This window comes from Pogona vitticeps, chromosome 14 (assembly GCF_051106095.1).
Source record: "Pogona vitticeps strain Pit_001003342236 chromosome 14, PviZW2.1, whole genome shotgun sequence".
Lineage (NCBI taxonomy): Eukaryota > Metazoa > Chordata > Lepidosauria > Squamata > Agamidae > Pogona > Pogona vitticeps.
The window spans coordinates 19,108,984-19,133,276 of record NC_135796.1 but is presented as its reverse complement, the minus strand read 5'-3'; the positions used below and the strand labels follow the sequence as shown (position 1 = coordinate 19,133,276).

The window sequence follows — 24,293 nt, the reverse complement described above, 5'->3', positions numbered from 1 at the left end:
CACATCAGCAATGCTGATGTGCAAATTCAACAGTTCAGTCCTAGAAAGCACTGCCACGCAACTGTTTATTTATATTTACATTCATATTTATATATATGCACACACACATACACACACAAAGTTTTTGTTACCAGAAGCGTGCACGCTGCGTCATAAAAGCAGAAGTTGCAACTGATTTTTTTGGAAGTCTGTGAAGCCTACGGGGACGTCACGGGAGCTGGGAGAACAGACAACAATCTGAAGCATGTGCAAACGTCCATGGTTTAAGATTCTAACACATGGTCACAAACACTCTCTTGGCAGGAAACAGCTTTCAGAAATTCTCAGCTTTCTTTCCCAGTTTAAAGAAAGGAGCAAATTACGTATGTACTGTACGGTTCCATTCACACACGGACATTTCAGAAGATACAGAGGCTACTGAATAAGAGCAACTTTAGCTGTTTCCATGTGAAGGAAGAAAAGCCAGTCTGTGGATTTTGCAATAAATGGTAATAAATAATAACACCTCAGGGATTCCCTAACTCACTGCAAACATTTAAGGGAATTTTAACTTTGAAAAGCGGCTTCCTTCTTATTCCATATTTCACACGGGTGTTCCTGAAGACCCCAGCCATCTCTTCTGGGAGAGAGGAAAAGTTGCACAAAGCAACAGCCGGGCTTTGTGGCAAGGCTCCAGAGCACCGGGGTGCTGTGTTCCAAGTAGGGCAAATGTTTGCTTTTGGTGGAGGGGGGCGGGCAAGGTCACTCTCCTCTCCCAAATCAGACTCCTGTTGTGAACAACTTGTACGGCCTCCCAAATGTCACCAAATGCCAGACAGCTTTAAAAGTTGCATCAACCACATGAACAAACTCACAAAGACAGGCCGGCTGCCAGAAGAGATCTCAATAAACAGCCCCTAAGCAGAGCGGCCTTCCAAAGATAAACAAGGAAAGATTGCAAATATATTTTCTGTCCAGCAAATGCTCTTTCCAATCTGTTTATGTCCTCGAACCTATTCTTATCTCTTATCACTCAGAGAGTAATTCAAAAATGAGAAGAAGAAAAAACAATAAATTTTCCAAATTGATATTTTAAGGTTCCATAGGCCTCCTCTCTTTTTTCACAGGAAAAGTGTCAACACAATACTTTGGCAGAGCGAGGAAATTATATCCAAGCCATTATGAGCAAGCCTGAAGGCAGAAAATGCTGATGAATAGGGTTAAAAAAAAAACACCAGTCGGAAAAAGCAACAAAAGACAATCCAATCAAAGTTGCTGATTGCTAGAAGCAGGGAAGTGTTGGAGAAGGGAGAGAAATACCTGCCCTGAAATGTCCACGGAAATGCTGAGTGCAAAATGCTGCTTCTCACTTTTTACAAGGGGGCGGAGGAAGGGGTGGGGAGAACAGCAGCTGCATCGCAGACCTTTCCTCGGCAGAAGCGGTGGAACAAGCAAGGTGGTGGGGAGGGAGAGATGGCTTCCTTCCTTTCAAGGTTGGGGCAGGGCAACTTAAAACAGCTGGCAAGAGAGAAGAACCTGATGGGTATTCTTAGAGGGCTGCAGCCTTTGCATGAACTTTCTGGATTCCGCGAATAAGGGGCAAAACTTAAAATTTCCCATACCACTCCTTGTTGCCCAGAAGTGTCTCCTGACTCCTTTCCTTCCACCTGGACCTTTTAACTTATTTCCATATTTATTATTGAACGTGTAGCCTGTTTTGTGTCCAGGATTCAAGATTAGAAACAGGCAGATTTTTTTAAAAAATAAATAAATGCAGGTTATGCTCAAATATATTAGTCTTAAAGTGATTAGCGCATAATACTGGCAAGTTAAAAATAAATCTAAAAGTTTAAACCAGCGAGCGCCAAAGAAATGAAGTGCTAAAAACCTCACTCAATCACTTGTAAAAAGCCCATGCAGATAAAAGCTTTGTTTCCAAGTTGGACAAAGGCTTTAATGCCTGTATTGCTCTAAACGAGTTTATGTGTTATGTGCTCATCATTTTTCTCATCAGCTTCCTTGAACATTATTCTCTTAATAAAGCGGGAACTGCGTGTGGAATAAAAATGGACGTGATGCAGTACCAATAATGCTTTTACTCCAAAGTGACACTTCCCCCTCCCATTCATGCCTACAGGGTCAAAGATCCCCCTTTGAGTGTGGAAAGTGGGGGTTCCCCCCTTTCATTTTTTTTCCAGACAGCGCACAGCTTTGCACACGTTGCAGTAGCTGCCCATGAATGCACAAAGCAGTCAAGAGTCTGTGCCCAAGTGGAGCTACAGAACCTCGATACGCCCGCATACCTTCTACCTTTAGAACACAGGGTTTTGTAGCTACAACCAATTCACACCCCTGTGTTTTACTTTTGTGATTCATAACCCTGCCTTTCCACTAGAAAACAGATATATATTTCAGCAGATACTGATCCAACAGATGGCAGCCGGGAGGTTTCCTACTGTGGTCCTCAGGAAAGTGAGGACAAGGTCAACCCAGTCCTAGAGTTGGCCAGACTCACTTCCCATTTCCTGTATCAAAATGGTGTCTGCTTATTTAGAGTATTTTAGTGTAGGCTGAAAAGGGGCATCCTTGATCAAAGTACCTGCGAAAGGTAAACAGGTGATGTTATTGCGGTTGATACAGAAATGAGAGGGCAGCTGGGCTCCCTGCGGGGGTGAATCTCTTGCGTTTGCGCCCACATCGCATGGCTCGTTTTTTGTGAACAAATCGCAGCCGAAACACACCCACGGCCTGTCAAAGGATCAGGTGCAAGATGGAAAGCGGATTACCCACCCACAAGGTTTCAGCTGAAACGAGCCCACGAGGCACAGTCTTGCCCGGTCCTCTTCTGGGCCCAACCCGTTTAAATGGTCAGAGGGCAGAACTGGCTTAGGAGGGCTGTTTCTTCACGTTCTCAGAGGCGCTGGCTGGGGTCGCGGTGACCCAGGAAATCCAACATTCGGAAACCCATTGCAGGCATTCAGTGGGCCACTGACTAGGAAAATGGCCAGTTGGGACATGGGGAATAGTTCTTGCAAAAGGTGGCAGGCCATGGTTTGGCAAGCAGGTACCCTCCAAGCAGGCTGGACTACAACTCTCATTGTCCCCTGAATGGCCTCACCCATGATTCTTGTTTGGTTCATGTCTTACTATCATAACCTCGGACCTCTGATCAGCATTGAGAACACACAGGAATAAATTCTGTCCAACCCGTGTGCTTGGAACAGGTTGCAAAATCCTCATTTAAACTCATTCTTCACAGGTTTCTGAACCGAGGAAGTTGTGTTTAGAAGGGCTGACGGTGCTGCTCTCCTCTTCTTCTCTTCATTGATGAAGTTTCAAGAAATGTCTTTATACCTACGGGATGGATGGCGGGGAGCAGCACAGCTGAGTCCCTCCCCAATGTTTCCAGCCTCCAACTTCCACAAGACCTGGGCAGCAAAGCCCACCATGAGGGACCATGGGAGAGGCATTCCAAAAACCATCCCGAGATCCATAAAGGCAGGTCCGTTGGTCTACAGAAGGGCCAAGACATCCTGAATAGGGGGAAGCACAGACTGAAATCTGATGGGCGGAAAAATAAGACCCAAAGCCGAAAGAGGCACACAGGCAGAGATTCCTTTTCCGACAGCAAATGCTACGAGCAAAACCTTCTCGAAGAGGAAGTTCAAAGCAAAAGCCCAACAAGAATGTATCAGAAATATGTTTATTGTAAAAATGTGGTACAGTTATAAAAAAATAACCTGGATACTAGTGTTACAAATGGAACAAGGAAATAAAAAAAGGATACTTCTTAGCTTGGTATTTAAACATACCGGTCAAGAAAATCTGTGCATTTTTCACAGAAAAAAAAGAAGACTGAATCGAACATTTGGCTAATGATTAAAAATCATTAAAGTTCTCAAATGGCTCCTTCCTGAATATGAAAAAGAACTTTTTGGCCCCAAACGTGATGGAACAGGAGGCAATGAGACCCCCGGGCGGTTGCTCAAGAGACCTGGTGGAAAAGCTAGCAAAATTCTTTGCTGGTATCAAGTGATCTAACTGTTGGATGTCTCAGAAAGAACAGCGCATGAATACTGAGCACTATACCCTACAGCAACTAATACAACTTACAGTCTGTAAGCAACAAGAGAGCAAGTGGTGAAGCCCAAACAGGACATCAGGTGTCATCAAGGGTTTGCAAAGTAATTATTTCCTGAGCAGACAAAGAATTAAAAAAAGAAAAAAAACTTCTTTGCTGTCAAAAATAGAAAACTGTTTCCATCTGTCAAAAACTGACAAGAAAGAGGGAGTTACATATTAATCAAGAACAGATTTGGAACCACACCCTTGATATGGGGTTGCAAGAATTAAAACAAATTGTTGGCTAAAAAGAATCAGTATTTACTCCCCAACACCCCAGGAAACCTTTTTTAAAAAAGGCATTCTTGGAATTATTAACACTGACTTCAAACCAGAGGATGGATTTTGAAGCTTGTTGTTTAAAACTCGCCCGGTCAACAGAAACAAAACAAAGAATGCAAACAATTATTTATCGGAAAGTGTCTGCACCCTTTAGAACAACAGAAAAATGACATGATCCGTTTCATCTCCTAGGTGCCAAGGGTGTCCTCAACCCGTCACAGGGCCCCCCAATCAATGGGCTTCTTCCCAGACTTTTCCAGCAACTCGTTGGCTTTGGAGAAATGCTTACATCCGAAGAAGCCCCTGTGCACCGACAAGGGGGAAGGGTGAACTGTCTGCAAGACGTGATGGCGCTTCTGCAAGAAATCACAGACGTCAGACCTTGGGAGGGATTCCCCATCTGTCAGCATCCCTTAGCAACATGAGAGCTTACCAAGGAGGGAACCAACAGGATCAAAGCGCACAGAAGAGACTAAACTCCTTCTCACAAACCACCCTAATGCTGCAATGCCAAAAGACTAGAGGCGTGGGCCTTGCATGACATCCAGTCTTGTGCAGTGGGGTAGAGACTGGAGCTTTGGGAAGTCAAGGTTCTAGTCCTTACAGAGGCATGATGTTCACTGGTGATCTTGAACCAGCGACCCTCTCTCTCTCTCTTTCCCATGACTGCCTCAAAGTGAGGAACTCGTTAGAGAAAAAGCAGATCATTGGTGCCTGTCGTTTAATCAATAAAACATATGAGTAGGGAATGCGTTTTTTGGTGGGTGAAACATGTAGCGTGATTACACCTTGTTGTGCAGGAAAGGCTGCCAAACAGGCCTGGAGAAGCCTCTGCCAGGGTTCCAGCATCCAAGTGGATCCTGCGTCTCAACACAAGGGTGCCCTTTTCTCTCTCTGGGCTCCTCTCATCCCTCCCCGGAGCAATGAGCTCCTAAAAGCCACAGCAGAAGACCTGACTCCAGGCCTTGGGTCAGAGATTCTGCCCCAAAGTGGCCCAAAAGCACCCCCACCCCCGCCGATCAGCTGTCCTGCCTCTCCAGGCTGACCTGACCCTCTGGAAGGATGAGAAAGCAAAGGCCGACATACCCGGTCAATGGAGCTGCCTTTCTTCTGGGCATAGGCCCCCCAGAGAATGAAGACCAGGCCCTCCAGGTTCTTGTTGAGCCAGGAGACCACCGCGTCGGTGAACTGCTCCCAGCCTCTGTCTTTGTGGGAATTGGGTTGGTGCATCCGAACCGTGAGGACCGCGTTGAGCAGCAGCACGCCTGGAGTCCAAAGGGAGAGGAAGAAGCCTTGAGAAAACACAGATGCCTCCAAGCGGCTTCAAGAGGGCCTGACTGGCAAAGCAGCTCCCTTCCTCCTCTTCAGCTGGTGCCAGCAGGAAAGAAAGACAACGTGAGCAGGAAAAAAACAAACAACCCTTTGGAGGAGCATCACCACTCTCTGGTGGTTTTATCTCTCGGCAGGAGGAGAACTTGGCCTAGATTTTGAGAGAAGGAGTCAGCCTTTGCTCAAAAAGCAAGCAGTAAGCAGATGAGTACTGAAATTCTACAGTTCGAGCTACAGCAGATCCGCAGAACTGATGAAACTGGCATGGTTACTGGCTTCCCTATGGGTCACCCCAGCCAGAAACAGGTCCACTGCTTTTAGCTGAGACTAGCAATTGGCTTCAGGTCACTACCCAGGAGGACAGGAAAAAATCATAGTAGCAGTTGCAGAGAAGCCTTCCGCACGGTTAAGTAAAGCAAAAATAAGTCAGGATGCTAACTTACCTTGTTTAGCCCACCCAGTCAAGTCTCCATGACCAGGATGAGAAAAGCCTTCGATATCTGTAGAAAGTTCTTTGTAAATATTCTCTAGGCTACAAAGAAACAAAAAGAAAAAGGACATCTTGAAACATAAGACCCATCAGGCATTACATACTCAGCAATTATCAAACCAGTCAAAAGGAACACAGGCAGAAAGGTATCACAGTACGCTTGACACAAATGTAATTACAGAATTAAAAGCCCAGCATTACCTGGGTGGAGGTGGAACTGGTCTCTGAACACTGAAGCAGAGCCCATGGGCTTGGCCAGGTCCGTGATATGGATCTTGGCCCAAGATGATAACTTTCACCTAGAGAAAAGTTGCAAGAAAAAAATTTACAAAAACAGGTAAGGTTCAGCATCTGGCATTATTCCTTTTATCAGCTGATTCAGCCCAGCTTAATTATTCTTTCTGCTAGGATAAGGAACAGAGCTAGCCCACTTACTTTCTTCTAATGAAAACGTAACAAAAGCAACAATCTGGATATTGAATAATTCGCCATTTGTTTGTTAGACTATAATCAGTAAAAGCTGCACAGTTTGAAGCTAAGATATCTGGCAGGGAATCAGGCCATGAAGGCCACTTTCCAGGTTCTTCAAAGCCACAGCTATGACTGCAGGAAAAAGAATCAATCAATCAAAGATCAACAATGGTTAGCGCAAATTGACTCACATTATGGATGTCACACATCTGGGTCCAGGTGAAGACCTGCTGTGCTGGTGGATACACAGTGTAGTGGCTGCGCTCACGTGTAACAAAAGCCATCAGCTGGTTTGGGAGAGAGAAGCATGCCTCTTCAGATCACAGCAAGAGACACAACAGGATAATTACTGCCCTAACCTGTTGGCACTTTCTGATTAGAGAGGGAAAGAATGGCAATACCATAAAAGACCAGAGTGGTCCTCCATTCCTTTATGGCACTACCATAAAGTAGTAGTGCTGTAAAAACAATTTACTGCATATCCCATGGTACAAAGTGGGCAACTCTGCAGAAAACAGGGCAGACACTTAAGCATGCAAATATCCTGCTCAATATTTATATTCAAGGGGAGTTCCGGCTCCCCAAGTTGCTGCAATGATCAAACAAGGTGCCAGCTCATGCACAACCAACACTTCCTCAAATCCTCAGAGCTTCTGCAGTTGCTAATTCTGTGTACAGAAAAAGGCTGAACTACTGTATGCAACTATAGCAAGGGATACTCAAGAGAAACGGGAAGACTAAAAGTCATCGCTTAATTTCTGGAGGACTCCTAACAGGTGACTAGGGGCTGGTCAAATAGCTCCCATTCTTCTCAGAATATTGAATGGGGAGGCTCAGGAAACCAATGAATGAGAAGGGAAAAGGTGCAGGGAACGAATCGCTTCTCTGCTTCTCGCCCACCTCGGCGAAATAGGGCTTGGAAAACTCCTCGGCCAGTGCAACCCTCCAGCTGCCCGTGAGATCCGGGGGGATCAAGTTGGCGGTGCGGGCGGCGAGTCTCTGCCTGGCGGCCTCTTTGTTCTTGCGGATCCGTTCCAGCTGCTCCGGGGTGAGAGGAGACCATGACGGAGGCGCCTCATCCGCTTTCGATCGCTTGCAGGCCTGGAAAAGAGAAAAGAAGCGAGTCAGGAAGGGGAAAAAGGGACTTGGGGAGAAGGCCCGAAGAGGAGCCGCCATCACCCCCCCGGAGCTCAAAACCCCCACTTCCGGCCGCAGGGAAACCACGCGGGCCTTTCGCGGGAAAAACAAACCCAGCGCCCACCCACTGGCTCTCTATTGGCCGGCGCAGCCGCGAACGCACTTTATTGGTTCCTCCAGGGCGGCCCACGCCCACCCCCTTCCCCAGCTGTGTTTACGGCTGTTGTCCCGCCTTCCGGGCTTTTCCGATTGGCCGACGATATAAAAAAACACACACGGCCCCGCCCCTCCACTCGGTTGCTAAGGAAGCAGCGCCCTTATTGGTTGGCCAGCCACGGGCCCGGAACTGGACTCCCTTTTCCCCTCTTGCGAGCCTTCCTCAAATCCAGCCGTGGTTCCCTGAGGCCCCCTTCGACGGACTACAACTCCCATGAACCCCTAAGCTGGCGGGGAATTCCACCCCCCTCCATCTTCAAAACCTCACAGGAGAGGCAGGACAGGCCGAGGTAAGACTCGAACCCGCGCCTCACTCACTCAATCTTTGGGGCGCCGTCGCCAGTTTTCCTCACGAGAAAAAAAGGACGGGGGCCCAGTGCTGCTTCAGGGATTAGTCCCTCCCCTCCACACTCCTCATTGGCCAGGGGCGCCACCAAGGGCGCTCCGGATTGGCGGACAGCTTCTCCTCTCACGCCAGGCGGTAAAACGCCCCCCCTCTCTCGGACCCCCACCATCCGCGGGCTCCCTTATCCGCCGCCAGGAAATATTATTTATTTATTTCTAGAAAACATGTTTTGCCCCCCCCCCGCCTTTCTCCTTCAAAAGGACCCCCCCAGGGAGGCTTTGCAGCCTTAGAAAGACACCGTTTAAAGTCGAAAGCAAGGAGGACAAAAAGGCCGCTGACCTCCTTATGAGGCAATACTACCTACTGTAATGAGGCCGAGGTTAATAAGTATATATACATTTTAAAAAATGCCACCCTGAGCAACGGGGAACCCGAAAATGGAAAAGCCAAGTAGTAGAGGACTTAAAACCCAGTCAGAAAAGCAGTCATTAGGAAAAGGACCCCAAGCCTGGCCTCCTCCTGTTCTTCAGTGAAATGAAATAAATAAACAACCCAGGGGGGGGGAAAACCCCGCATTGTCTGTCTATCTATGTCTTCCCTCCCCAGAAGCGGCCCTTCCTGGAGGGAACCAGAGACCCTCTCAAGGGCAGCTGTTCGCGCCTTCCTGCGGTTTTCGGCGTCCGCGGGGGCGCCTCAGGCGACGCTCCCCGAGGATACCGCGGCCCTAGGGCCACCACGCCGTTAATGCTAATTATACTAATCACGCCAGCAATTAATAGTCACAAAAGAGCCACCAGACCTCGCGGGCGGGGGAGTTCGAGGAGCGCGTCCGCTTCTCGCCGGGCAGCGGGGCGAAGAAAGACAGCAGCGACTTCTGCCCGATCATGGCGGCGGCGGAGGGGGGTTCCGTGGGCGGCAGGGCGAGGGGGACCGGACCGGAGGAACGGCCGCCGGGTCTTCTTCTTCTTCTCGCTCCTTTCCTTCCTCCGCGGTCCCCTCAGCTCAAATTTGGCGCGAAAGCGAATGCGCCTGCGCGGCCGCACGAGCCCCTCGCCTTCCATTGGCTGTTGCCCGCGCGCGCGCAGCGCGGTTGCGGGGGGGAGGAAGAGCGAGGAAGGGATGTATGCGTGCGCAGAGGAGACGAAGGAAGCTGTGAGCGGCGGGCAAGAAGACGGGCGGAAGTCCCTGCTTCTTCTCCTGCCTGGGAGATGCAAAGACTTGCATGCAAGGGTTGTGTTTTGGACTACAATGCCCAGCATCCCCTAGCCAGCACGGACGAAGGGCACTTGGGCTTTCGTATCCCACTCCCATGTGCCTTGGGCCAAATTGGATCAGCCTAGCAAATAATAGATCTGGAGAACTTTCCCAAAGGAGAGAGAGGAAAAGGGTGATGAGAGGTCTCTTCCCCCCCCCCCTTAAGCAGGTGCCGCTTTAAGGTAGACTGCCTCGACCTGCTGCAGCTCTCCGGGTCTCGTGCAGAGCTGCAGTTAGCCCCTTCTGGGTGGAGGGATCACAACTCCCAGGCGCTAACTGTGTCTTTCCTCCAGAAATGATCCTTTTGTGTGTGTGATATTCCAGACCCTTGGGCGATTTTGGATTTGTCCATTCGGCAGGGCCCTTCGAGCAGCATCGCTGAGCTCATCCGGAGGAGGCGCGCTGTGGTCCCCGCCATCTGGGGCCAAAGAAACTCTTGTGAGGCCCAGGACGAGGTCAGTATTTAGTCAGGCTTGGTTCAGCTCTCCTGCGTCCAGGACCAGAGATGGACAAATTCATCATCCGAAAGCCTTCGAAGACCACGACAGAAAAGCGCAAGAGGAAAGCAGATGGTGCGTCAAAGGTGGAGGACGCTGACTCCCCCGAGGAGGGCCAAGGAATGCAGGAGAAGAAGCCACGGCCGGCTCCCGCGACTGATGCTCCTTGGAAGCAAATCCGGGCCGAGGGGCTGAACTGTGACTACAAGATCCTCTTCGGCAAAGCCGAGGCCGACCGCCTCTTCCAGGAACTTGAAAAGGAAGTGGAATATTTTGACGGTAAGCAGAGTGTCTGAACCACTCGTTTTCGGGGTCCTGTCATTAGGGTGACAGGACCCCAATGGTTGAAGCCCCTTGAATTGCATAGCTGGGGGCGAGTGCCGCTCAGCGACGGAGCGCAAGTGGGACCAGGCTCTCCGGATGGCCCAAGGGAAGGAGAGGGGTCTATGGAGGAAGAGGACCGGGGAGGGGGGCCTTCCAGGCATCTCGGTCCCCAGGGGACTGAGAGAGCTTTACAAAAAACTAAAGTGAAACCTTAAGAGGGGAGGCAGACATCAAGAGCTAGAGTTCAGGGGAGAAGTGTCAGGCCAGCGAGCGAACCCGCGAGGCGCTCTTGGGCCCCTCGAGTCCACGGGCCTTTGGAGTCTTCCTTTGCCTTTGGCTCAAGAAATCCGCCCTGCGCTCTCCATCCTCTTCCCAACAGGGCAACTGACCAAGCTCCACATTTTTGGCAAGTGGCACAACATCCCAAGGAAGCAGGTGACCTACGGGGACCCTGGGTTGACCTACACTTACTCGGGGGTCACCTTTTCGCCCAAGCCCTGGATTCCCGTTTTGGACTGCATCCGGGACCGCCTCCGGCTGGCCACTGGGCACGCCTTCAATTTCGTCCTGATCAATAGGTACTGGGTGTAGAGAGCGGGGTGGGTGGGGGGCACACACGGGCGGTGTGTTATCCTTGGTCAGCTGGGGGTGGTCCACAGAAGCTGTCGTTGGTGAGCATTGAAAAGCATCTCCTGGGGACAAGTATGAGTGTCACCCACAGGCAGTGGGATCCCCATCCGTGGAATCTGGGAGCCTGTTCCTGTTGTTCTCTAGACACTGCTCATATATATACACACACACACATGTGTGTATGTGTGTGTGTGCACAGGTTGGGTTGGTGCAGCCTGCAAAAGGGGGGGGGAGATATTAGAGAAAGCAAATGTGATCCTGAGGGGCATAAAGGTGCCTGCCCTTAATTTCCCTAAAGGGTTATCCCGGGAGGAGCAGAACATCCGAGGTGAGTCCCGTTAGGAGCAAAACCAACCTTACTCGTTCTCTCTAATAACCCGAGAGTCTTGTGGCACCCTAAAGGCTGCTGCAACTTATTTGCCAGAGGCTTTTTTGCAGTTCATGCCCCCACCCTCTGGTCTTTTATCTGTTCGTGGGCAGCCCTCCAGGAAAGCTGGTGCGAGAGGAAGCCTGGTCTGATTCCAGGTGGGTTTGGCTGCCTCCAGCTGGCCCCCGTCTCCTTGAGACGCCCGGCCACCACTCACAAACCGCCCCCTCTTCCCTCCGCAGGTACAAGGACGGCCGGGACCACATGGGGGAGCACCGAGACGACGAGAAGGAGCTGGCCCCTCGCAGCCCCATCGCCTCGGTCTCCTTCGGAGCGCCCAGGGACTTCGTCTTCCGGCACGGGGCTTCCCGCGGCAGGAACCCCTCGCGCCGCCTGGGGCCGGTGAAGCTATTGCTGGAGCACGGAAGTCTGCTGATGATGAACTTCCCGACCAACCGGGACTGGTACCACAGCCTGCCCACCCGCCGGAAGGTCCTGGCTCCCCGCATCAACCTGACCTTCCGCAAAGTGGTGGCCCTCCAGGCCAGCCCGAGTGGGACGGACGCCCCTCGGTAACCCCAGATGTCTTGGCGAAAGGGAGGGGGCAGAGGCTGGGGCTTCCTAGGAGAACTGCCTCCTCCTCAGAGTCTGGACCTCTGTTCTCCACGCAGGCGGAAGACAAGAGGCACAGCATGTTTTGAGGTGGGCGGGGGGAGAAAGGGAGATGGAATTACCAGGATCTGATGTTCAGCCAGAAGCAGGTGTGTAACAAAAACAGAATGGGGCCTTAAAAGACTAACAGATCAGTCCTGCACCAGATTTTCTGGATTGCACTAAAGCAGCAGCTCAGCGTAGAAACCCAATAAATCCAAAAATGAAATGTTGCCTTTGATTCCACAGTATTTTGATTGCACAGAGTACAAGATGCTTAAATGGCCCCCATTTTTGCAGATGCCGAGATCAGAAACGGATGCAGGGGTGTCTCCTGACATTGAACAGGGAGCACCCATGCAGTTAGCACACAGCTCTGGCGTCCTTCCTTGAGTCTCTGCTGCAAGAAAACCAGGTTCCGTGGAGAAAAACTGGATCACACACGCACACACATACACCCCATGTACACAACCCCTTGGAAACAAGAACCACAGTTTATATTTAGCAGCTTTAAACATGTACAAAAAGGTTGGAAGGTTTAAAACCAGCAAAGACAAAGAGAGGTTGATTTGGTAGCAGTAGATCTCTTGAGAAACAGGAGAAGGGGCTCCTTTCTTTGCTAAGCTGCCTTCTCAAGACCGGGCACAATCACCGGGATCGACCATTCACATGATTTCGAGGGGGACCATCATCAGCAAGGGTGGAGAGAGACTTCATACGAAATTCCACCTTTCTACCCGTCATGCTCGCGTCATATCACACACACGGGGCTGGTGGCCGAGTGACAGACACACACAGACGCCACGGGGAGACCAGCCTGGCGCGCCCTCTCAGTCCTCTTTTCTCCTTCCTGGGGTTTCAGAGCCGCAGTCACGTGGAAAGCCCTTTGCCTTAGTGCAGGCGAGACTCTTGTGGGGCTGGAAATTAAGAGGTCAAGGCACTTCACAGGTTCGTTTCTGTACTCGGCACACCGAAAGGTGCTACACGGCCGCTCACCTGGCCGAGCGCGTTCCGAAAGCAAAACCCTTCCGGAAGGTGGTCCCGAAGGAGCTTCGTCGCAACGCACACGGCAGAAGATGTGGTCTCGGCTTTAAATCCTCCAGCTGGAAACATTTAAGGGGAAGACGCACAAGAATACTTTCCCTAGCACAGGGACACACACGGACACGGCTAGTGCACCAGCTTCGGGCCACGTCCTGTCGGTGGAGGTGCTTGGCTGCTGTCACCGGAGCACAGGCTGAGTGTTCAGGGGACGGAGAAATCTGCACAGGGCAAGGGGAGGCATCCCACGGACCTCTGGAGAAGGACCTCCCATTCCCGATCAGGGCAGGAGGGTGTCCAGGTCACTCCTCAGCGCGGAGTACGGCGCTTTGCTGCTGGGACAGCGCCCTCGAGCGGATGCGCTCGTAAAAAAGCAGGTAGGCGCTGGACGACAGGACCTCCTGCAGGGTGGATTTGCGCACCACGTCATCCGAAACCCACAGCCACTGGTTGCTGATGGCCAGCGGGTTTTTGCACGAGGGTGGGGAGCGGCGGTAGGTGACGAAGTGCCCCGAATGCATGTCCCCATGGTGGACCACGACCGCCATCAAGCGGTAGAGATACGTCGGGGAGCTGGGGGGGAAAGAAAAAAGCAAGAGAAAGCTGGGCAAGGGGAGGGTGTTATCCCACACCGAGCAACGAGACTGCGTGGTTAAGACCCCCGGGGAGGGCATTTGAAAGTAGTGGGGATGCATCCTTGTGTCTTACCATCAAGGCAGGCAAAGATATGTGAGAAAACTGGCATCTGACCATGGAAATAGGCAATTATTGAGACAGAATTACTGTACTTTATTATACTGTTATTATAACTATCTATTTTATTTGCTATTATAGCTATAATTGCTTACTGTATGTTTTTATCATTGTATTTATGTTATGGTCGGAAGACCAGATGGGCGGGGTATAAATCAAATAAATAAATAAATCGTATTTTAACTGTTTTTGGCTATTGGAATGTGCACTGGTATACAGCGCAATAGAAATAAATGTTATTATTATCATCACCATCTTTTCCTCTGGGGAGGTGACGTGGCCCTGCCAAACGTCAGGACTTACCTGCAGTCTGGAACGGCCACACACGGGAAAGCCACCGGGGAGGTCACCAGCAAAGGGGAGCAGGTGCCATTGAGGAAAGAAGGTCTGCAGCTCTCCGGCTGCTCTGGATCTGCAAGGAACAAAACACATCCAGGCCGGGGGGGGGGGGTGGCTGCTTAGAACTGGCCACCTGTGAGACCCATCCTAGGATTTTAGTGCCCCTACTCTCCCACCCCCTTGGAAACGTTGATAATAAAGCAACTTGCAAACCAACTAAGGCTGATTTGGGGGGGGGGATTCTGGAAATGGCTTTCCGGAAAAGCAGCTTTTTGAAGCAGTGGCACCTCCTGGGGTGGCCTCACTCACCGTAGTCTGAGTTAGAAAGGGTCTCTCCAAAAGGCCAGTGCAAATTCATAAACACCAGCTGTTAAAGATATTGTCCATCTTTCTGATTTACACCCTGCCTTCCTCCCGATTAAAAACACGGCACAAACAAGCACAGACGCTCAGGCATTAGAGACAGAGCTAAGCAGCAAAGTAGGGCTGTAAACACTACAGAGTTAAAACCCAACGAAAAGAGAGACTGATTTTAAAAAGGACAGCACCCACCCGTTTAAGACCCTTCCTTGGCAGCCCCATGATGCACCAAAGCCTGCCTGGGTAAAACGGCCTCCGCTTGGCCATGAAAGAGCAGGGAAGCAGACCGGCTTTCCTCAGGAGTTCCAAGTCCACCTGGCCTCTTGAAAACCGATGATGGGTCTTTACTTCTAGGTATGCGTTTTTTCCCCCTCCAGAGATGAGGTGGAAGGAACTGGAGGAGGACCAGAACTCTCTCTTTTTGGACTACAACCCCCCATCCTTCCCACCCATCCAGCATGGCCACTGGACAATGTTAGGGGATTCTGGATGCTGCAGTCCAAAAACATAAAAACTTCTCTAAAACCTGAGGAGGACCAACAACGGAGACCCACAGATCTGCCCGCTGGTCCGCCCCCTTCTTCCTGCTTTGTGACCCACCTGGGCTCCCTTTGAACCTCATCAAGAGGCTGCCAACCACTCCCGCCCTCTTGTCCCATCACCCACCCTCTTTGGCGTCCGCCGGCGCCTGGGGGATGCCGTCCACGGCCTTCGGTTTCTGGGTCGGGAAACGATGCTTGTAGACGTCCATGACGAGGAACTCGCCAAACTGGACGTGCTCGTTGTGCTTCAGAGGCATGCCGTGGTTGGACCAGCTCAGCCTTTGCAGGTGGATGCAGAGACACTGAGGGAGCTAGGAGGGAAGAACCACCCGTTTAGGACCCAGAGCAGGAAAAGGAGGAAAGGAATTTTCCTTCTGCAATACACAGACATGCACACTGCAGGGGGGGGAGAGCAGGCCGTTTCCCCAAATGGAAGCCACTAGACCCAGAGGAAGGGGGAAGCAGGTTGTACCTTCCCCAGTTTTAGCTGCTTCACGAAGGTGGTTCTCTGGTTCTCTGGGATGTGACCGCGCCCGTTCTCCTCTGTCTGGATCTGCAGAGTTTAAACAACAACACCAGCAAAATGGAAATGGCTTCTAATGGTTTCCTCGCATTTTTAAAGAAACAGATCACTTCCCTTAAAATCATCTCACTGAGCTGGGTGCTACTGTCCTATTGGGTGGTGGAAAATAAAGGGGCTTTAAAGTACATCGAATACAGATCCACCCCCAACGACCGGAAGCACCCACCCTCCCAGCCGAAGCAGCGCTCAACTCAGAGGACCTACTTTGGTGCAATTGTCACACACAACACCCTTGACCGACTCGGAGGAGATGAAGTGATGGAGGCAGCGGTCCAGCGTCAGGGGGTGGCCCTGTGGACAAAGGGAGGAGAGGGGAGTCACGCACAAAGCACTCGTGAAGCATATGAAAAGGAGGCAAAATGTGAGGCGCTTACCCACACGGCAGCAGGAATGCTCAGAGACAGGCTGTCAAAGGTGTCGTACCTCAGAGGGCTCTGGAAGGGAAAGAATCCCTGTGGTTCAGATCAAACCAGCCTCAACGGAGGACCAAAACAGCCAACCTTCCTCTCCCCCTCTAGGGGATCGTAAAAGAGTTCGGGGACGTCTTCACCCACTGACCAAATCGGGTCTCTCTCTCTCTCTCTCTCACCCGCCAACCCCTGCGTACCTGGCATTTGCACCGCTTGCACACCGTGTTACTGGTCAATCGCCCATGGAAAGGATGCTGCAGCTTCCAGTGGCTCAAGAGGGGATGAGGCGACCCTAGGGACCAAAAGACATTTTACTCTGATCGCCCGGCCAGTTTCCAAAGTGGGGTCAACATCACTGCATTCCCCTTGTGCAATAAAACACTGGTTTATAAACAGTCCAAAAATAAATGCTAAAATAAGCCAAAGTATGTGCGTGTGCACACACTGGGAGCTCCAGAAATACCCCACACACGCGTGTGCCTGAGGCACTCGGAAAAGGCCCAGTCCTTGACATCTCGTGGCAAAAGATACATCTCAGGGGACAGGAAAAGGGGTTTATTTTTTCCTCCCTAAAGATTTACTGGCAAGCAAAGCTGGCCATATAAGTTCCCTCTCTCTCTCTCTCTCTCTCTCTCTCTCTCTCTCTCTCTCTCTCCACACACACACATATCTGCCAGTTTGATCAGCCTGATCCCCAACTGCCTATAAAGACCATGGATCAGAGAACAAGGGGCGTCAACGGGAGAAACACTACGAAGACTCTCCCACCCACCGGAAATCAAATGAGCATTTTTACCTCTTGTTCTGCAGCATATTTGCTTCTGGGGCCTTTCTGGCTGCTACACACATGCAAAAATAAAAGAAAGCTTGGTTTAGGGTATGATCAATGCCCATGGCAGCCTTCCCATTCTTAGCATTTACACCAAGAGAATGGGATGTCCGGGCAAAAAGGCCCCGCGGCCGTCTGCCAAGAGAAAAGGAGGATGCTCAGGTGACAGAAGGGGGAAAAAAAGCAGGACTTTTAACAGCGCAATCCTCCGCGGGCTTTCTCAGAAGGAAGCACCACTGAATTTGATGGGATTCGGATGAGGAAACCTGGAAGGACTTTCCTCTGGGCTAAGTTGGGTGGTTTCTGAGGGTTCAAGCTTGGCAGCCCGAAGCGCTTTGAAAGCCAAGCCTCCCTCCAGGCCAAAGCTTACCTCCAGCGATTGCACATCGAAGAGAGGCGTCACCCACGGTTGGCGGTCTCGCTCGTCTTCTAGCGAGGAGGTAAGGACGTGGAAGAGCTCGTGAGCATCCTAAAACAGACAAAAAAAGTTAGTTTGTGCCACGGACAGTGTCCCTGTTTCTGCCCCCCACCCCCAACCTGCCATTTTTAGGTCAGGGGAGGAGACTTTTTTAAAAAAAACAAAAAAAATTCGAAAGCAACTTCTGGTTTCGAAGGAAAAACCCACCACCCTCGATCCTAAAAAGGCGGAGGGAGGTAAAGAACAGGAAAGTTGTCCCCTTGTAGCCCCTTAAGGGTGTTCTGGGCCTCTTCTAGGGATCAAAAAAATATATATAAATTTTTCAAGGTGGTCAATGGATGGGGGGGGGAAGGCCTCCCCCGGTCTCTGGAATTAGACCTGCCCTTTTTCCCCCCCGTCAGTAGTGCAATTTATGTATTTGCTTTTTTGGGGTGAGGGAGGGAAATCCTACTTCAGTAAATGCAAACAGAACAGACGTTGGAAAAAGAAGCCTCTTTGTCCAGGCAGCTCACCTGCTCTTCGAAGGAGGAGATCTGCCACCGGTACGCCCTTAAGACTTCCAACAAACAGCTGGCATCCAGAAGCTCATCCTCAGCTTCTTCTTGGCCAGATAACGCTGAAAGAATTGAATAGGAAAGGGAGGCCCACGGTGACCGCAGAATGCAAAAAAAAAGGAAGCCATTCACTACCTCCCAAGTTTAAACCCCCATTCTCTGAGGACAAAGAAAGTCCTTTGCTATTTTTCTTTGGGCTTTGGACAGCAACACACAAAGAGCCAAACGGGAACGTTTCAGCGTCCAGGATAAGACCAGAGAAGGACAGGGCATGAGGTTCGAATGAAGGGGAGTCACTTCTCAGAAACAGGGCTCGCGGCATGCACTCTGCCCAAGCCAAGAGCAGAGAACCGCTTTCAACCAGAGGGGTAAAACCAACAGCCCTGTCAAAGGCAAATGAGGCAAAAATGTGGGACCCATCATCTCCAACTTAGAACTGCAGAGCTGGGAGAGACTTTATGGATCATGGAGTCCAAGCCCCACCAAAGAGGCACCGTCAGGAATACAGCTCTCAACACCTAAACCACTGAGCGGTCCAGCAGCTCCCTGTCCTATTACATCCATGTCAATACGCCAAGATATTGCGAAAAGGCTGTCACCTTGCAGGAGGTGGAGCAGAGTGACAGACAAAGACTGGCGCCCCGGCGTCTCGCTCGGTCCGGCCGGGAAAGGGCTGGTGAACCCTTCGAGCCACTTAATGAAGGAGGGGCAGGCAGCTAATCCTTGAAGGAGGGAGTTCAAGAAACACGTGTTCCCCAGGTTCAGCAGGCCTGGCACCAGCCCTGGAAGACAAGAAAGGCAGAATGAGTGCCACATTCCAGTGGGTGGATTGAACTCGACAACAGAGCTGCCCTAGGAGACTGTTCTTGGTGGCTAACAGCATCTGCCAGACAACACCTTTTACTGCAAAAGAAAGGTTAACTGCGATGCCTCGATGCCTCCAGGAGCGGCGATCCACCATTGAAGCAAGCCAACGGGAACAGGATATAGGTCACGGTGCTCAACAGGTTTTCAGACTCACAGGAAGAGAATAATCAGCCTGGTCCACAACTTCTGAGATTGTTTCCGGGCGAGATAAACTGTTCACAAGAACCCCCCCACACACTTTCATTTGCTCTCTATTTCTCACGCACCTGCTCGCCCTTACCTTTCCGGCTTTTTTTCCTCTCCGCAATGGGACCCCACAGGACGTAGACGCTGGCAGCCAGAGCAGCCGCCACCCCACCGATCACCCCCCAGTTCTTCATGACTTGACCCCTGAGCACAAAAAGGGGGGGGGGAGGAAACACAGTTATGTCCGTTCGTCTTTTCCTGCCAAAGTAATGGAAAAGTCAAAGGGTATTCCCACACGAACTAAGAAGGACGAGTCTTTAACGATCAAGCTTCCCACAAAGATAACCATCTAATAACCCAGTATCTTGTTTCCAACCAACGTTGACCAGATTTGAGTGGCATTTTCTCTCTCTCTGTACTTTCTGTCCAACTCAGAATTCCAAGAGGGTTTACAAGCATGGGCGAAAACGCCAACACAATAAACAACGAAGCTTGGGAAAGCTGCAAGGTGGGACTACGCTGCCCAGACTCCTCAGCCACTGCAGCTCCAGGGGATTCTAGGCATTGTATTCCCACCCCCACCCACCCCAAAAAACACAATCTTTCCACACTCCGGTTAAACAGTGTCATTTTTGGTGTTGTCAATGACAACGTCTTCGACAAGGGGGTGCAATGGTGACACAGCTGGCCAGTGACTCCGAAGCCCTTGGGCCACGGTTGTGAAGCGGCAATGTTGGGCAAGGAAAGGCAGGCCACAACTGCAATCCCTAAGATCCAGAAATAAATACTGGGAACCCCACAAACAGACTGACTCTCCCCCCCCCCCCCAAAGAGCCACTGATCTAAGCAACTCCTTCTGTCCTGAAGTGGGTTTTTTAAAGTGTTCGATATTGTCTTTTAACCATACATATATTGCCACCTTTTGTATGCTCACGGTTTTGATCTTAAATATGGTCTTTCAATGCGGGGAAGGCCTCCCAGAAACCCATGGCCGAAAGACGAAGTGGCCAGTCCCTCTCCTGCCCTCTTTATCGCCTGGGAACCCCGGGGGTAGACTGCTCTTGCAAGGGGAGGCTCTGGTCCGCGTTCAGGAAGACGGCGGCCACAAACACATACACTCCCCCCCACACACACACACACAAACCAGCCCTGACCGCACCCAGGCTGACCTGACCACCCGCCCGGTTCTCAGGAGCCGCCGGACCGCCGCCCTGTCCGTCTCCTCGGCCCCACGGCGGCCCCACAGCATCCCACGGCGGCTCCTCCCGCTCGCCCGGCCTGGCGTCGCTGCAGGTCGAAGGCGGAACCCAAGCGAACGGGGCGCGCGGGGAAGGGGGGAAGAAGGACGCCGCGGACCGGAAGCTGCCCCCACGCCCGGAAGGCCTCCTAGGAGCAGGGGAGGGCGGTTCTCCGCGTAAAGATGTCCGGCTTGCCCCCCGCTGCTCTGAACATATGGTTCCGGCGTGAGGGGAGGGGGAAGAAGAGAAGAATAAAAATCGCCAAGAGATTTCCTCAACCGACTCTATATTGCAGAAATTAACAACATCAACAAAGTACAGAGACCTGGCAAATCAAAATTCCGGCTCGCCTCTGGAAGAGAAACACTTCCGTGGTCCCCGTAGTCATTGGGGCTTTGGGAACAATAATCAAGACATTTCACACCGTACTATAAGCGGTTGCAGATCTCAGAAATCACAACATACATCAGAGCTACCAAAAAATTGGCAATATTAAGAACAGCATACACATTGCACAGAAATTTAACAGATCCTTAGGTTTTTGGATCAAAACTTGTATCTGTTATATAATACCTGTCAATGGTTTTTTTTTATAATTCTGACTGCCTGGTGTTTCTGAATCATCATCATCATCATCAACAACAACAACCTTAGAACTGGAAAGGGCCCTCTGGCTCATCAAGTCCAGCCCCTGTCAAGGAGTCACGGGGGGGGGGGAGAATTGAACCCCTGGCTTCTGGCTCCGCAGCCAGAGACCTAAACCACTGAGCTATTTTGTTCAAGCACATTTCAGTAAACAGGGATAGAAATGTGTCCCCCCCCCTTTTTTTTAACAACAGTTGGGTTGTAGTTTTGAGAAAGTAGATTTGGGAATCAGATCTGCTGACCCAGAGAAGCCCAGCTGCATCCAGCAGTGAGATTATAGGAAGCTGCTCCTTAGAACAGCTGACAGCAATCACAGACTTGCTAGGGAGGAAGGATGATCATGAGGTAAAATGGGACAGAAAAGCTACTTTTTGCAGCAAGGAAGGAATCAAAAGCTCAGCTGGGAAGATAGCGAGGCAAGGACTCTTCACAAAGCCTGGGAGGTTATGTGAAGGCTCTTGGCAAGCAGGTGAAGCAAAGCGCAGCCATCCTCGGAGAGAAAAGAAACAACACTGGAAAGCTGCAAAAAGGGGATGCTTTTCCCCCCAAATGTCTAGTAGGTTTTGAAAACTCCAAATGATCCTCCTTCCAGTCCATTTCCTGCAACCAGAGAAGCATCAGCCAGGAAGGTTCTGCATTTTAGATTCTCCCATGCAAGAGGGACATCAGGAGGGGAATGAAGAAAGTTTTTCCAAAAGAGGGAGAAATCACCACGTAGGCTTGACCTCCAGAAAACTGTCCATGGGACAAAGTATCCCTTCTACATCCACCTGATTATTTATATCCATGAGCTCTGCTGTTGCCGAATTCCTCTTCCAGGCCTCTTGCTGCTGCCTTTGCTCACACAGGAGAGAGAACACACCTTTGCTGTGGCGGAAAGCAGATCCGTTTTCTGAACTATTATCTTCAACAGCATTCACGTTGCAAGCATGTCAATGGACAACAATACTGTATTTTTTATATCTTGTTTATAAGTTTGTGGTTGTATTTTAATGGCAAGTTGCTGGTTTCCTTTGAGGAAGTGACTACATAGCGTGGGATCTTCTGGATCTGGGCCGGACATCGTGTAGGAGATTTCCGGGAACAAGCTTTCTCCAGCTGCAGGGGCTCTTTGAGGAGATGACTGTACTTCTTCAGTAGAGACTGGAGTCTTCTGGATCTGAGTTCGAGGGCTTTGTCTAAGGAAAGCATCCTGGAGGTTTCCGGGAATGAGGTCTCTGCAGGTTTAGGACCTAATTACTTGTCTGAACCTCTTCTGCCAGGTTCAACTGGTTGTCTGACCTGGTCCTCACAGACCTCTCTCCTGCAGGTGTTGATACCTTGAGAGGGCCGAAAAACGTCAGAGCAGGGCCTTCTCAGCTGTGGCACTGTCCTTATGGAGTGTGATACCCCAGGTGTTACGACAGGCAACCTCCCTTCATGCCTATACGAAGCTTCCCAAAACAGCTTTTTAAGAGACGCTTTTGGGAAGGTCCTCCCCAATTAACTGGGACATATGTGAGATGTATTATCTTTAGCAATATTTATTCTGCTGCCAATCTTGTTAGTTATGGTGGGAGATTTGGTTTGTTATAGCTAATTTTTATATAATTTGTCTTTTCATTTCTGTTATACACCGCCCAGAGTAGCAGTTTGCTAGACAGGTGGTATATACCTCAAATAAATAAATAAATTAAATTAAATTATTTTTAGAAATATTACACTTCTAGGAATGCTTCAAATACATTTAGGGATATATGGGTTACAGAAGCATATATAAGTTTTATAACATTATTTCTATATTTATAGTAACTTAAAGCAAGTCAGCAGGAAAATCCTGAATCTGTTTATGAAATAGGAAAGGAATATCCTTTTTTAATTAAGAAATCTGCTATTACAACTGCGGTAAAATAATTCTAAACAAGTTTGTAGATTAATTGTATTTTTTCAAAAGGATAGTGGCTTGTATCCTGTTTCTAGCCTTTTCACTGGCAAGGAAGATTTGGGGTGAAATTTAGAAGGGGGGCATAATTCACCAGGGTCCCTCAACTCTCTTCATGGTCCAGCTGCTTCATTCATTCATTCCCACCCACCCTTTTCTTCTCCTCTGCCTTTATGAATCACTACAGTATTGCTGTTTCTGTCTGAATTTTCTTAAGATTTGAATGCTGCAAATGATTAGGTTTCCCATTCCATTCAATAAAAAGCTTCTCTTCTGTAACATCAGTGTCTCTCTTTGACCATATTTTAGTCTACTTCATTCCCCCTCCAAGCCCATTAAGAAGCAAGAGCTCTCTCTCTCACTACAAAACAAGCTTTGCATTTCCTTTGCATGCAAATATCTATTTTATAGAAAAGGAAGCAAAACTGCTCCACTAAAGACAGGCAACTGGTATCCTTTGCTCTCTTTCAAAATAATTAAGTACCCTCTCCCCTGTGCTAGCTTTTGCTAATGCAGACAGAAATCTATTTCCCCCCCTAACAGAAAATGCTTGCAGGAGCAACTATCTCAGAAATCTCTCAGAAATCGCTAACTCTTCTGTTATTGTTGTTTTTTTTCATTTAAGTCCCACTAAAAGGAAAATAACTCATCTGCTTAAGAGAAAGCCAGTCAAAGAAACCTCAGAAAATGTCTCCCAGAGAAGTCTGCAAGTAAAATATATTTCCCCTCTGACTTTTATTTTCTTGGGATACTTCGTTTTGATCCTAAACCAATGAGAGGCCCAAAGCCAGAAGGGCCTCCAGGTGTCCGTCATTCTGGTATCCATGTTTGTACAACCTTAAAGAGACGCCCCGTCGGCGGTACTATTTTGGGAAACGATGCCATCTGAAACTGCAGGAAGAGCACTGGAGTTAAAAGGGGAGACAGCAAATAATTCTGCACTGAGATGCCTTTGGGTGCGGTGGAGGTGCGTCAGCCTAGAAAAGCTAACGCAACCTGATCAGAACAGATTGCAAGCATCTCCAGGTTTTCTCAGGCTAGAATCTAGATTCTTCCTTCCCCAGCCGGTTACTCAGAAGCGTGACTCTTTTTGTATTATAAACCCCACAGTCCTCCAACCAGCATTTCCACAAGCCCTGCATATCACCAGGCCACCTTATCATGCTAGTCCTGTAGCTACCACCTGTGGAACCATTAGCCATTGCCCGGAGCTACAGATTCCACTCTTGGTCTTCCCTCAGCTGAACATCAGCTTTAAAAAAAGAATTAATATTTCAAAATATAAAGGGGAAATGAGGTTGGCATTAGCAGTAGCTAATCTGTTGTGGTGTTGCAAGACTCTCGATTATTTTGAAATGTACCTCTTAGTATTTAGGATGGTGCAGGGTTGTTTTAAAACAAACCTGCTAACCTTTCCAAGAAGGCCACGAGACTCTTGGTTAGTTGGTTTGCTTTCTTTCAATAAATGAATCGGTTGGTTCTTCTCAAGATTCCTGGCTGTTCGCTTTGGGG

General features: G+C 49.8%; 4 protein-coding genes across 5 annotated transcripts in view; 1 reads left to right on the top strand and 3 right to left on the bottom strand.

Annotated features, from left to right (window-relative positions):
* ACACB (acetyl-CoA carboxylase beta) overlaps nucleotides 1–2,999 on the bottom strand; it is a 42,680-nt gene extending 39,681 nt beyond the window's left edge. For both annotated transcript variants that reach the window (XM_078381825.1, XM_072983187.2), the window contains exon 1: nucleotides 132–2,999. The gene's annotated coding sequence lies outside the window, so the exon portion shown is untranslated. The remainder of the gene's footprint in view (nucleotides 1–131) is intronic.
* A 669-nt stretch (nucleotides 3,000–3,668) lies between these two features.
* On the bottom strand, nucleotides 3,669–9,382 carry UNG (uracil DNA glycosylase). Its single transcript, XM_020801872.3, has 7 exons — nucleotides 9,172–9,382; nucleotides 7,574–7,774; nucleotides 6,865–6,960; nucleotides 6,404–6,501; nucleotides 6,156–6,244; nucleotides 5,470–5,648; nucleotides 3,669–4,739 (listed from the first exon to the last, which is right to left on the bottom strand). Exons 1-7 carry the CDS (start codon nucleotides 9,256–9,258, stop codon nucleotides 4,599–4,601), a joined length of 891 nt encoding a protein of 296 aa, XP_020657531.3. The 5' UTR covers nucleotides 9,259–9,382; the 3' UTR covers nucleotides 3,669–4,598.
* ALKBH2 (alkB homolog 2, alpha-ketoglutarate dependent dioxygenase) lies at nucleotides 8,173–12,328 on the top strand. The gene is made up of 4 exons (XM_078381837.1): nucleotides 8,173–8,316; nucleotides 9,951–10,402; nucleotides 10,827–11,025; nucleotides 11,687–12,328. The coding sequence occupies exons 2-4, from the start codon at nucleotides 10,132–10,134 to the stop codon at nucleotides 12,018–12,020; spliced, it is 804 nt and encodes a 267-aa protein (XP_078237963.1). The 5' UTR covers nucleotides 8,173–8,316; nucleotides 9,951–10,131; the 3' UTR covers nucleotides 12,021–12,328.
* A 242-nt stretch (nucleotides 12,329–12,570) lies between these two features.
* USP30 (ubiquitin specific peptidase 30) lies at nucleotides 12,571–20,315 on the bottom strand. The gene is made up of 13 exons (XM_020801871.3): nucleotides 20,147–20,315; nucleotides 19,072–19,181; nucleotides 18,524–18,706; nucleotides 17,883–17,986; nucleotides 17,323–17,421; nucleotides 16,920–16,962; nucleotides 16,321–16,415; nucleotides 16,088–16,147; nucleotides 15,918–16,004; nucleotides 15,603–15,683; nucleotides 15,255–15,441; nucleotides 14,193–14,301; nucleotides 12,571–13,709 (listed from the first exon to the last, which is right to left on the bottom strand). The coding sequence occupies exons 1-13, from the start codon at nucleotides 20,224–20,226 to the stop codon at nucleotides 13,439–13,441; spliced, it is 1,509 nt and encodes a 502-aa protein (XP_020657530.3). The 5' UTR covers nucleotides 20,227–20,315; the 3' UTR covers nucleotides 12,571–13,438.
* Nucleotides 20,316–24,293: the final 3,978 nt, after the last annotated feature.